The sequence below is a fragment of the Botrytis porri genome, assembly GCF_014898465.1.
Source record: "Botrytis porri strain MUCL 3234 chromosome Unknown BPOR_005, whole genome shotgun sequence".
NCBI classification, from domain to species: Eukaryota; Fungi; Ascomycota; class Leotiomycetes; order Helotiales; family Sclerotiniaceae; genus Botrytis; species Botrytis porri.
The window spans coordinates 2596062-2610023 of NW_024066079.1; the positions used below are offsets into that span (position 1 = coordinate 2596062).

Here is a 13962-nt window from a genome sequence, read left to right on the forward strand (position 1 = left end):
GGGATCATTTGTGATCCGACTGAGCACAGAGAACGAAGGTCTATATAAGGGAATGGGTTTCATTACAATGTAGAGCTTCGTGCTCAAGAACAATCATTAGTTTCATTACTATAGTTACGAGAATTGCAACCAGTTACAACCTTATTGAATTCCTACTTGAAGTCTAGTCTAAACCACCTCGAGAGATCTCTAGCCACTTCCACGTGACCCTAGAGGCAGCTCCCGTAACACTTTGAGCACCATTTCTGCTTCAAGTACCGATTCAATACCAACCGACGATATGGCACCCACCAGTGCATCCGCGAGCAGTCAGGCACAAGCACCCGACACCGACGATGTCGAGATGACCGATGCTCCCAAGGAAATTACCATCAACGAAACACTCAAGATTGCCTTACCAGACAAATACCAAGGAAGTCGACAGGAACTCGACACCTTCCTCTTGCAACTTGAAATCTACTTCAGATTCAACGAAGACAAGTTTACCGAAAAGGAATCCAAGAGTGTATGGGCCGTATCATACCTCAGAGGAGAAGCAGGCAAATGGATTCAGCCATACTTGCGGGACTACTTCGAGAACAGCGAGCGATACCGCATGAAACCTACCAGAGTAATCTTCGAGAGCTTCGAAGGGTTCAAAACAGAAATCCGTAGGATTTTCGGAAACGCCAACGAGTTAGAGATAGCCGAGGAAAAGATCTTTAACATCAAGCAAACAGGATCAGCCCTCAAGTACGCTACGGAGTTCCGAAGATATGCAGGAATGACCAAATGGGATAAGACCGCCATCATGAGCCATTACCGAAAAGGGCTCAAACCAGAAGTACGATTGGAACTAGACCGAGACGGCGAGAGTAATGATTTGAACGACTTAATCAAGGACTCTATTGAAGCCGACGATCGTCTCTACAGATTTAAGCAAAGCCAAAGATCATACAAACCTCAAGAAAATCAAAACCAAGGGCGTTACCGCAAGAACGAGGGTAGACCACGATACAATCCACAGAGATACGGAGACCCTATGGAGTTAGACGCCACGCACCACGCAAACAGGAATGATGATCAGGAAAAGAAACGTAGACGAGAAAACAACTTATGCTTTGAATGTGGAAAAACAGGGCACCGGGCAGCGGATTGCCGAAGTAAGAAGACAGGAGGAAAGAAAGGCAACTTCAAACCCAAGTTCGGCAAAGGCCAACTTAACGCTACCTTTGTATCCCAGGAACATCCAGCTAAGACCGAAGAAACTGAGACCTTCACCAGTGAAGAATTCCGGAAATTATTGGATGAGTTACCACGAAACCAAGAGGGTATGAATGCAGTAGATTTGTGGGAACAGGAGTATTACCGAACCCCATCACCGTCGGTAACGGAAGAATGTATTAAGGAAGAGATACCAGCAGATCACGCGATGATGAGCTGGACTGCTTGCTATGATGAATTCTGCGGAATCCATCGATCAGATAAAGAAGCAACCGGATGGTTCCCCAAGAAAAGAAAGACAAGGAACCAACAATCCAATGAAACAGACAAAAAACAAGTTACCCAGCAATTGAATGCTACAGGACAAGCAGGACAGATATACTGCAAGGTCAAAATAAACGGACAAATACAGCAAGCCATGATAGATTCAGGGGCTACAGGAAATTTTATTGCACCAGAAGCTGCAAAGTACTTGGGAGTTCCACTCCAGAAGAAACAAAAACCCTACCAATTGCAGTTAGTTGACGGACAACTAGCAGGATCTGACGGGAATGTTTCACAGGAGACACGACCAGTACAAATGAACATAACCCAACATTCAGAGGTTATACAGCTTGACGTTGTGCCATTGGGCCAACAACAGATCATCTTAGGGATGCCATGGTTGAAGGCACACAATCCTAAGATAGATTGGTCACAAGAGACAGTGACATTTGATCAGTGCAAGAACGGTCACGACGACACGTTCAAGGCGTCCGCGAGACGTAACACGCGCCAAGGAGAGTTGAACGCGAACAACACCGGCGACGTAGGACACCCAGTCCAGGGTCCTCCATTAAGAGCGAAGGCCAGTACACCTCCTCTACAAATGCAGAAGCCAACGACACGGCAGGAAATCGCAATCAAGGCAGAAGAGCCTATGATACCAGAACAGTACAAGAAATACGAACATGTGTTCAAGGAACCAGGGATCCATGAGGCTTTGCCAGAACACAAGCCATGGGATCATGAGATAATATTGGAGGAAGGCAAGATGCCTGTGCACACCCCAATTTATTCAATGTCAGCCGATGAGCTGAAGACGCTCAGGGAATATATCGATGACAATTTGGCCAAGGGATGGATCAGGGAATCCACGTCCCAAGTGGCAAGTCCAACTATGTGGGTACCCAAGAAGGATGGTACTAAGAGACTAGTTGTGGACTACAGAAAGCTCAACACGCTTACCAAGAAGGATCGATATCCACTTCCATTAGCTACGGAATTAAGAGATCGATTAGGCGGAGCTACAATATTTACCAAGATGGACCTACGAAACGGGTACCACTTGATTAGAATGAAGAAAGGCGAGGAATGGAAAACCGCTTTTAAGACAAGATACGGGCTATACGAATATCAAGTTATGCCCTTCGGGCTAACTAATGCACCAGCTACTTTCATGAGACTTATGAACAATGTGTTGTTACAGTACTTGGACACTTGTTGTATATGCTACTTGGACGATATCCTAGTATATTCAAACAACGAGGTCCAACACATCAAAGATGTCAGCAACATTCTTGAAAGTTTAACCAAAGCCGATTTGCTATGTAAACCAAGCAAATGTGAATTCCATGTTACGGAAACAGAGTTCCTAGGATTCACCGTGTCAAGCCAAGGGCTCAAGATGAGCAAAGACAAGGTTAAGGCAGTGCTCGAATGGAAGCAGCCGACCACAATCAAGGAAGTACAATCCTTTCTAGGATTCGTCAACTTCTATAGAAGATTCATCAAGGGTTATTCAGGGATTACTACACCCTTGACCACGTTAACCATAAAAGATCAAGGAAGCTTTGAATGGACCGCCAAGGCGCAGGAGTCCTTCGAAACGCTCAAACAGGCAGTGGCCGAGGAGCCAATACTGTTGACATTCGACCCTGATAAGCAAATCATAGTGGAGACGGACTCCTCAGATTTCGCTATAGGGGCAGTTCTGAGCCAACCAGGTCAAAATGAGAAATAGCAACCAATCGCATTCTACTCTCGAAAACTATCACCAGCCGAATTGAACTACGAAATATATGACAAAGAATTACTGGCGATAGTCGACGCATTTAGAGAATGGCGAGTATATTTGGAAGGATCAAAATACACAGTACAGGTGTATACGGATCATAAGAACTTGGTTTACTTCACCACAACGAAGCAGTTAAACAGACGACAGGTCAGATGGTCGGAGACCATGGCCAATTACAATTTCAAGATTTCATATGTTAAAGGATCAGAAAACGCTAGAGCCGACGCTCTCAGCCGAAAACCAGAATACCAAGAGAATAAGTCGTACGAATCATACGCAATATTCAAGAAAGAAGGCGAATCACTGGTTTACAATGCACCACAGCTTGCAGCTACTCATATATTGGAAGACAACCATCTCAGAAACCAAATCCAATCACATTACGACAAGGATGCTACAGCTACACGCATACGCAAAGCAATAGAACCAGGATTCACAATAGAAAACGAAACCATATACTTTCATGGGAAAGTATACATTCCGAGTCAAATGACTAAGGAATTTGTGACGGAACAACATGGGTTGCCGGCACACGGACATCAAGGAATTGCAAGGACATTTGCAAGAATCCGGGAAATCAGTTACTTCCCACGAATGAGAACGATAGTTGAAGAAGTTGTTGGAAGTTGCGACACCTGCATACGAAACAAGTCATCACGACATGCTCCGTATGGTCAGCTCCAGACCCCAGACATGCCTTCTCAGCCATGGAAGTCCATTACATGGGACTTTGTGGTTAAACTACCACTCTCGAAAGACCCTACTACAGGAATTGAGTACGACGCAATACTCAATGTAGTAGACAGATTGACAAAATTTGCATACATGATACCATTCAAGGAAACATGGGATGCTGAGCAACTAGCATATGTGTTCCTAAGGGGCATAGTAAGCATACACGGAGTACCAGATGAGATAATCTCGGATCGAGACAAGCTCTTTACCTCGAAATTCTGGACTACCTTGCTAGCACTTATGGGTATCAAGAGAAAGCTATCGACATCTTTCCACCCACAAACAGATGGTCAAACAGAGAGGACCAATCAGACAATGGAAGCATATCTTAGATGCTACGTAAATTACCGACAGGACAATTGGGTAGAACTATTACCTATGGCACAATTCGCATATAACACATCGGAAACGGAAACCACAAAGATTACACCAGCACGCGCTAACTTTGGGTTCAATCCTAAAGCATACCAAACACCGATACCACAGGAGGTTAATGCCGAATCAGCAATAATACAAGTCGAACAATTAAAGGATTTACAAGAGCAGCTTGCTCTTGATCTAAGATTTATATCATCCATAACAGCAGCCTACTACAATACGAAACGTAGTATGGAACCTACGCTTAAAGAGGGGGATAAAGTTTATCTGCTACGACGAAACATCGAAACCAAAAGACCAAGCAATAAACTAGATCACAGAAAACTAGGACCATTCAAGATTGATAAGGTAATAGGAGCCGTTAATTATCGGTTGAAACTACCAGACACGATGAATATTCACCCAGTGTTTCACATATCCTTACTCGAACCAGCACCACCAGGAGCGCCAAGTGCGCCATTTACGGAAATCGAACCAGTTAACCCGAACGCCATATACGATGTCGAAACAATACTAGATTGCAAGTACGTCAGAGGCACAATCAAGTATTTAATCAAATGGTTAGATTATCCACATACCGAGAATTCATGGGAACCAAGAACAAACCTCAACTGCCCTGGGAAGTTGGAGGCGTTCCACCAGCAATACCCGGATTTGCCCAGAAAGAAGGAGAATCCATTGAGGCAAGGATCGAAGGATCCAAAGAAGAAGAATCGAAAGCAAAGGAGTCGTCGCTAGGATCAGCAGTCGAAACAGATGCTTGTTCCCGCTCCTTTTCAACACGTTCATTTTCCAACCTATCCTTTTCCTCAGCTGCATCCAGCTCATCCAAGGTTTTCAGACCACGACGCAACATGGCACCAGCACGGTCACGAAGGGATCGTTGCTGAGTGTCGAGGCGAATCAATTTAGAAAGAGTAGCACGGCGCTCCGTTTCCAGACGTTGTTCCTCGCGCTCCAAAGCATCCCAATCCGAGACAGTGGGAGGAAGAAGGTCACACTTCAGACCAGCTTTAACACACTCACCACAACGACGAGACTCTGACAAAACACGACATTCAAGTTTGCGGGAAGAACAACGAGCACAAGGATCATCCATAATAAAACCTCTTTCTTTGAATTTGGTATACAAGCAAGCACGATTTTCAGTTGATTTGGGAGTCCTAACAACAGGCATTATGAAAGAAAGAAATCAGTCATTACATTATTACAAGAAGTGGGGTAAACACTATAAGTAACGCTTGGGGACAAGCGCTAAGCTAGGAAGGGGATAGTGTTACGATGGTCTGCCACAATAGACGTCATGTGACCCCGACGCTTAGGTAACCGGATCAGAGGGATCATTAGTGATCCAGTTGATCGGATCAGAGGGATCATTTGTGATCCGACTGAGCACAGAGAACGAAGGTCTATATAAGGGAATGGGTTTCATTACAATGTAGAGCTTCGTGCTCAAGAACAATCATTAGTTTCATTACTATAGTTACGAGAATTGCAACCAGTTACAACCTTATTGAATTCCTACTTGAAGTCTAGTCTAAACCACCTCGAGAGATCTCTAGCCACTTCCACGTGACCCTAGAGGCAGCTCCCGTAACACTAGAGTTCTCTCGAGGTGGTTTAGACTAGACTTCAAGTAGGAATTCAATAAGGTTGGTAACTGGTTGCAATTCTCGTAACTATAGTAATGAAACTAATGATTGTTCTTGAGCACGAAGCTCTACATTATAATGAAACTCATTCCCTTATATAGATCTTCGTACCTCATGAATCGACAAGTCGATTACCGTAAAGCCGATTTCGACAAGTCGGTTTCCTGATCACGTGATGTCCATCCCGTGATCTATAATGATGCTACCGCTTATCTAACCTGTGCTCTCTAGCCGATTGTCCCTACAGCGCTGTTTCCGTAGGTCCCAACACCAAGGCCTTAGGTTTATCTTATAATCCATGTTGCGGTGCGGGTACCTCCGTAACATCTATAAAACTTTATTTCTATACAGAAAATCCTACATAGAATTTTATTAAATAAAAATAACATTTGTAGAAGTTATATTTAATTTTAGTTTATATTATATATCTTTAATTATTTCGTTGAGTAGTAATACAGAATGATATTACGACAGACATCACATAACACATTCGCGTGTCATATGAGGGAGCCTTAAGGAGCTACGGGCTTTAGGAGCATACGGATCCTAAGGGCTCCAAATAATGAAGGTTTATATAACAAATAAGTTTCATTAGGATATAGAGCTTTATACTCAAAAACAATCATTAATTTCATTACTATAATTATAAGAATTGTAATTAATTATAACCTTATTGAATTCCTATTTGAAATTTAATCTAAATCATTTCAAGAGATCTCTAGATACTTCCACATAACCCTAGAGGCAGCTCCCGTAACAAATGAGATATGAAATATAAACGAGTAATTAATTATTCATACAAATTAACTAATACTTCATCTAGTATCTACTCTCATAAATCCTCTTACATAGTAAATCCTCATACATAGTATATAGTATACACATTCTAATAACAATAAATTTACAATCGATTCAGTCCACCTATAACTAATACTATCCTAACCTCACTACATAATGTATATTACGTTTAAATGTATCTAATCTCATTGAATGAAGTAAATAGGAAAATATCAAAAATCTATTTTCCTTTGAAAGTTTTCCGAGTTTGTTATAATAAGGGTCCAGTTCTGTTGTACACTTGTAGCCCGTAATACTTGTACTTTCGAAGACGATCAGTATACAGCGTTATATATCACTTCATTCATACATCAAGAAAAAACTAATTAGTGGGGCATCCCTTAGGCGAGCAAAGCAAAGGGGCGTCTATCTACCACGGGGACACTCGTACATGACTTCTGCAACAATATGATACATTTATAGTATTTTTAGAACCTGCATACTCGAAGACCTATACTATCTATTTCATGTATATGATTCTCTTCTCCTTTCATTCCCTTCGCTCATCTTCCTCCCCTGCCCTAAAAGGACCAACTCAAGTACCCAATCATTATCCAAGCCCAATTTAATCTTATCCCACCCAACCAATCCAACCGAGCGCAAAATTGAGTTACTGAGCACTTGATACAGTACAAAAAACTATGTAAACAAAAATAAGTCATCCCCAGAAATCCCAACGCCAAATCGGTATACCACCACGATCGCCAAACTAAACCATGATATGCCAAACACTCCCCGCGAGCCATGTTTACAAAAAACAAATGAAAGCTAGTCATAGCGAGTGTTTCGTTATCATGACCACCACTTGATTGCCAATTTTTTTCCCCGTAGCCCCTTCATACCCGCATAGAAGCAACACCAAATGCAACCCGAAATCAAATTATCTCGAACGCCCTGCAGCCCCTGTATATCTGTTTCTGATCAAGAAGGGACTTGGCATTTCATCCCTGTCAGGGTTCCACACCGTTGGCTCCATATCTCCAATGCTTCCTCCACTGCCCCTCATTCTTCCTTCGCCCTTTTCCTTTTCTACCATTCTCACTCCGAATGATCTTCCCTTTCCACTAGGGCTCATTTCAACTGGTCTTCCTCCAGCACGAGCTTGTGCTAATTCGACTAGAGTTCGTCCAATTGTTGGTGCACTTCCTGTCTTTGTATTATTCTTCATCGCCTGTTTGTGTAGGTCGGATTCAGATTTCTTTGTCAAACTCGACTTTCGTGTTGGACTTCCTGCCGTATCATTGCCAGTCAAACTCGTCATGCTTGGAATTCTCGATAGTCTCTTGGTTACTGGGCTTTGTGCTTCCTTCTTGCTAAGCAATCCACCTTGATTTTTGGTTGCCAAAAAATTTGGTTGAGTATTCAACTTTTGTAATGGTGCTGTACGCTGTGAGATAAGATGTGGTCTTGCAGCACCCTTGGCAAAAGGATTATTTTTAGATTTAGGTCGTGTAGGAGAAGGCACTGGAAGATCATCCTCATCTTCAGAGTCAGAATCTAGTAGAAGAGGTTGTAAGCGAACCTCGGCATTTGCGTTTGCAGCAGCAAAAATGTTTCGGTTAGTGCCAGGAGCTTTGGTTGCATTGTTCCGGCGTGGAGATAATGACAAGGAGGCAATAGAAATTGGTGATGGATCGGCCATCTCAATATCCATAGGAGTTCCATGTACATTAAACATGGTTTGCGCTCGAGAAAATGGTGTTCTGGTGGATTTCTTGAATGGTTTGCTGGGCTCGGGTGACATGGTGTGGTCGGTAAAGTCTGTGGTCGATGAAAAGTCATCACCTGTGCTACCAACAGATGATCGTGGGTAGTCCAATGAGCTTGGCGAGGGACATAACTCTTTAGCGGTCAGAGAGCTTGAGCTAGTGTCGTTGTCTGGATTCGATGATCGAGAGCTGTTGGCGGATCTTTGTAACTCTTCTTCAACTCGGATTCGGACCTCTTCTTCAAATCGTTTCTGTAAATTCTCCACCTCTATTTGCACCAAACGATTGATCTCCAATTGTGCCTTAACTTCCCATTCTCTTCGCAATGATGAATCAATCTCGGCGCGCATAACTGCTTTCTGAGCCTCGAGCTTCTCAGTTCTTTCTTCAAGCTCCTTGAATTGTTTAGCCGCCATTTCTTCTTTCGTCCTCAAAAGTCGACCGAGCTCAACAACCTCCTTCTCCTTCCTCATCAATTTTACGACAGGAAGATTGAGCAATGTAACGGTGTCGACTCGTCGATCGGGATTGACTCTAAGGCAGTCCTTAATAACAGATGCAAGTTCTGGCGAATATATATTTGGTATTGGTGTGACTTTGCCCTCTTTAATCTTTTGCACAAGCTGAAAGTGTGATTTCGCGTTAAATGGAACTTCTCGTGTGCAAAGTTCGTACATGATGCAGCCTAAAGACCAGATATCTGATTTTAACGTATATCGTTCTGCGGCACAGATCTCCGGGGACATGTAGAATGGAGTTCCAACATATGTAGAAGCAAAATCGTGAGATTCCATCAATTTCGAAAGACCAAAATCTCCAAGCTTCACCGAGTTGCCTTCACCAAGAAAGACTATTAAATTTAGTATAAGAAATATTACCGTATATGCCAAGGATACTCACTGTTTTCGGGCTTCAAGTCTCGGTGTAATATCATGACACCAGGCGCTGGCTTTTGTGGTTTGGCGGTATTTCCCAATCCCATTACATTACTTCCAACTTCCGGTGGATCGACTCCATAATGACATCTATACAGTGCTGAAACCAATTGTGCGAATATGCTCCAAACGAAACCCTCTTCAGCATATTTGTTCTTAGCTTGTAAATCCTTTATGATTCTACCAAGATCTCCATTTCCACAGTATTCCATGTACAAATGAAGATCTTGACTGGACTTTAGATGCTCTCGATGATAGTATCCGACAATATTTGGATGTTTTAGTGAAGAAAGAATGGCGAATTCGGCTTGTAGTTGCTCTCGTTCTTTTTGTGACATCCGCATGTAGTTAATCTCCTTCCTACATAGGATTTCTCCATTGTTCTTTCTGCGGACCTTTCGAATGATACCAAAAGAACCATGTCCTACAGAATCAGACAGAGTATATTAGCATTGTCTCACTCAAGAGTTGGCGCAACGAGTAACATATTAGATATGAACCACGTTAGTACTTCTGGTACTTTGAAGACTTACCTATCTTCTCCAAAACTTCGTACTTGCTTTCTTCTGTCATGATTCCGAAAGTATTATATTTAAGAAAGGGGAGATCTTTGCATTGATCTAAGTAAAGAAAGCAATTAACATTAGTATTGTTGTAATTTATTCGAGGTTGGCGATGTTTTGTCGTTTTTATTCAAAGTTGATGAAGATGGATTGTGAATTAATTCATTCAGGTTGGTGTTTACTTTTTGGTTGCCCTTCCAACCATTTCACTATTTGATACCAAACTGGAATTGGACGTCACCCGGGGAAATTTGGATAATGCCAGAAGCGGTGAAGGTACGAAATTTGGATGACGGTCGAAACATCTAACTCCGATCCCTTATCCGGATTTCTTTTATCGATAAGCTTTCTTCCCCTCCATGTGCTTGTGTCAAGATCAGTAGCTGCTCAACCTTGCCACAATTTTATATGTTTATCTGTGTTATTATTATACTTTGCCATTCACCATCGATATTCATTGCTGATTACTTCTACACCTTCTATTTCATACTCTTTGCACACACACCTTCAGAATGGTAAAACGGAAAGATGAGCTCGAAGTTCAACTAAAGGATGAGCACCAGTTGATCAAGGAAGGACTTTTGAGAGATGAAAGCCCTCTTGATACTAGTCCCCAATTCCAAGAGCTTTGCGTTGCTTGTCGAATTGGTGATGTCAAGAGGGTTCAGCAAGCAATTACAACTCCTGGAATCAATATCAATGCTAGAGATCCGTTTGATTATACGCCATTGATCTTGGTAAGCCTTATGTCATTCCCATCACCAATTGACCTCACTGACAAATTATCAAGGCAAGTCTTTGTGGACATTACAATGTTGTTCAACTACTTCTGGAAGCTGGAGCTCTCTGCGAACGCGATACGTTTCAAGGGGAGAGATGTTTATACAATGCATTAAACGATCGAATCCGAAACCTTCTATTAAAGTACGAATATTCAAAGTCTAGGGACCCATTACAATCATTCGCTTCTCATATCACTTCTCTCCTTACTAGGCAGACTCCTGAAACTTCAGACATAATACTCAGTGCTGGATCAGAATCATGGAATTTACACAAGATGATACTTTCTGCACGCTCACCATATATGCAAAGAAAGCTTTTGGCTGCCCCAGAAACCAAGTCATGGAAACTAGAACCTTCTATTCCCCCAGAATGTTTTCAGGTTGCTTTTCGATATTTATACATGGGTGAAGTGCCATCAGATCTTGGTCTTAGGTCTAGCACCTCTGTGGACGATGTGCTCAAAGGGATTGATAAAATCAGCAAACATCTTGAGATTGAATCCCTCTGGGAAGGGCTCTTGAGTGGGCGTGATAGGAGAATAGCTCGGCAACGGTATCAAGATGAAGTTTTACGAGCAAGGAATCAGATGGAGACTTGGTATCGAGGGAATGTTTTGAAGTATAAAATACATATCGATACCGTGAAGGCCAAGGATGTGAAGTGGACTAGGAATAATTCCATGTTTGCGGATGTTCTGCTGCAGGCAAACGAAAATATTGTTTCCGATGAGGCTTTAAGTTCTAGACCAGAAACTCCAACACCTAACACAAATGTTTCCTCAAATGGTATTCCTATTGGCCCCTCGAGCTCATTCCCGCAAGAGACATCAATTGCCAATTCACCTCAGAAATCAATACTCTATCCTGCGCACCGCGCTATGCTCATAAGATCAGAATACTTCCAAACGATGTTTAGTTCCTCCTTTCAAGAAGCTCAAGTTACTGATTATTTGCAAATCATCTACGTCGACTGCCCCCCTGCTGTTCTAGAGCTCATCCTCGACTTTCTTTACACCGAGAATGTTGATATTCCTCTTGATCTTGCGATAGATGTTCTTCTTGCAGCGGACATGCTCTTCATTGAGAAACTTAAAACTAAAGCTGCAGTAGTTATAAGTACTCTAGGAAATGGTTCGAGCACACTCGCTGATCGTACACATACCGACAGTGATGAATTAGATGTGGAATTGATTAATCCTTATGATGTCATGAGAGCTGGATGGTTGACAAGAGTCCAAAGACTAGAGGAATTCTGTGCTAGGTACATGGCATATAGGTTGGAGGACTATATTGATGAGCCAGAGTTTGAGGAGTTGATTAAGGAGAGTGCGGCTAGAATTGAAAAGCGACAGGAGACTGACACTATTGAATTACTTGATGAGTATGTCACCCAAATTCCTTTTTTTTCCTACTTTCAAAAATTTGGCTTTGGATTAGAGCATAGGCAAGCTTTGAAACAAGTTTGAAGGCTTTGATCCGATTGAAACACTGTGCATACTGACTGAGATTTCTCTAGCATTCGCTTTTACCTATCCGAGCGTTTCAGGCTCCGATTTGAAGACTCGGGCATTGACGATATGATGGATGAGAATATAAATGAGACCGATGAAGAAAACGAAGACGAAAAGGAAGTAATCGATGATGTTACATCTGCGAATGCTGTGAAGTCTAGCACGGTGGTTGATATCAACCCTACCCAATCCTCTGCCCTTGATCCAATGATGAATGGTCAAATACGGACTCTCAACGGTGAGATTGCAGGTGATGAATTTGCCGCAGATGCTATAAACTACCAAACGTTACTTGGAAAGATAGACAACTTGTTAGAAAGATTGAAGTTAGATGCTTAAACTTTGTAAGAGGAATTGGATATTATTGCTCGTATTTAAGCGAAGTTTGTATATTAAAAAGCATACTTGTATCCTGATACTTTTCACCTTTTGCGTTAGTATCAAAATTACAATCATGTTTTTCCTCAACATTTCTATTATTTTGAAGAGAGTAAATGTAACTGTATGAACAAGGAGTAAATGAATGGCCTCAAGTCATTCATAGCCTACTACAAAGGAGCTAATTCTACAGCAAGGCTTAGTCAAGGATTACTTCTTTCTGCAATTAATTAGCTTCTTGAACAGAATACACATGGACAACCAGGACCTAGATTTTGGGTTGTTCGTCATTCGTATCTTTCTCAAAACAATCGTAACCTGCTCACCGCAATTTTCAATCAGCATCGGGCCTTAACCATACCCCTCTGATCCTCACCTCTTTCATTGACACTCGCACCACATGAACCCTAGATCTTCTGATCCCCAGCCTAACTCCGTGCATCAGAAGCCAATCCTCTCAGAATCTGGAACTGAATTGCCTGTATCTAAATACAAATAATCTACCATCTCAAACCTCCATCCAGACTCCACATATTCAACATCGAACTGATACCACTATCACCTAGAATAACACGGCTGGTATATACATTGTTAAATGAACACGTAATATTCGATTCACAAAAACACGAACAATTCTAATCCTGCAGTTTCTTTATGAAGATAGATACATAATCGTGTCTCCATATTTCATATTTCTTTTGTCATTTCCTGATTCATACCAGATTGTGGGAATCGAACTCTACTCTCCTTTTCTTCTCGCGCATTTACGGTTTGCTCCATATCATCAATATAAGGATATCCGCGGTCTGTGATGAAACGGAATGGGATGGAATTCAGTCTACTCTTAATCAAAAGGGAATGTAATGGTGTCTCTCATAGTTTCCCGTTTAACGGCGTAAGCGGATACACTTTCTGATTTGCTCGAAGACGCGGTCAGTTTTGGCCTTTTCGTTACTTGCTTGTGACTAATTGGTATTTTAAACGATTTCCAACTAGATCAAAAGAATTTGATTCCGAGCTGATTTCCTTCCAGAGTATTTGACCGAAAGGCTAACCTGACAAGCATGTGGTACCGATTCTATGGTTTTCGCCGTCTATTCGGGTGTTTAATCACCCGTTGATGAAGAACCATCACACGTTTTCATCCATTGATCTTGTAAAGAGACAGCGTGAATGTAGAAAGATTCTACTATTGTCCTGAGATCCGGATTGTAAACACACGA

General features: G+C 42.0%; 2 protein-coding genes across 2 annotated transcripts; one reads left to right on the top strand and one right to left on the bottom strand.

The window, feature by feature from the left end:
* Positions 1 to 7741: 7741 nt before the first annotated feature.
* On the bottom strand, positions 7742 to 10078 carry EAF01_004436 (uncharacterized protein; the record flags this gene model as incomplete). The annotated part of the gene is made up of 3 exons (XM_038912690.1): positions 7742 to 9420; positions 9471 to 9929; positions 10039 to 10078. The coding sequence occupies 3 exons, from the start codon at positions 10076 to 10078 to the stop codon at positions 7742 to 7744; spliced, it is 2178 nt and encodes a 725-aa protein (XP_038772374.1).
* A 502-nt stretch (positions 10079 to 10580) lies between these two features.
* EAF01_004437 (uncharacterized protein) lies at positions 10581 to 12700 on the top strand (the record flags this gene model as incomplete). The annotated part of the gene is made up of 3 exons (XM_038912691.1): positions 10581 to 10805; positions 10859 to 12231; positions 12367 to 12700. 3 exons carry the CDS (start codon positions 10581 to 10583, stop codon positions 12698 to 12700), a joined length of 1932 nt encoding a protein of 643 aa, XP_038772375.1.
* Positions 12701 to 13962: the final 1262 nt, after the last annotated feature.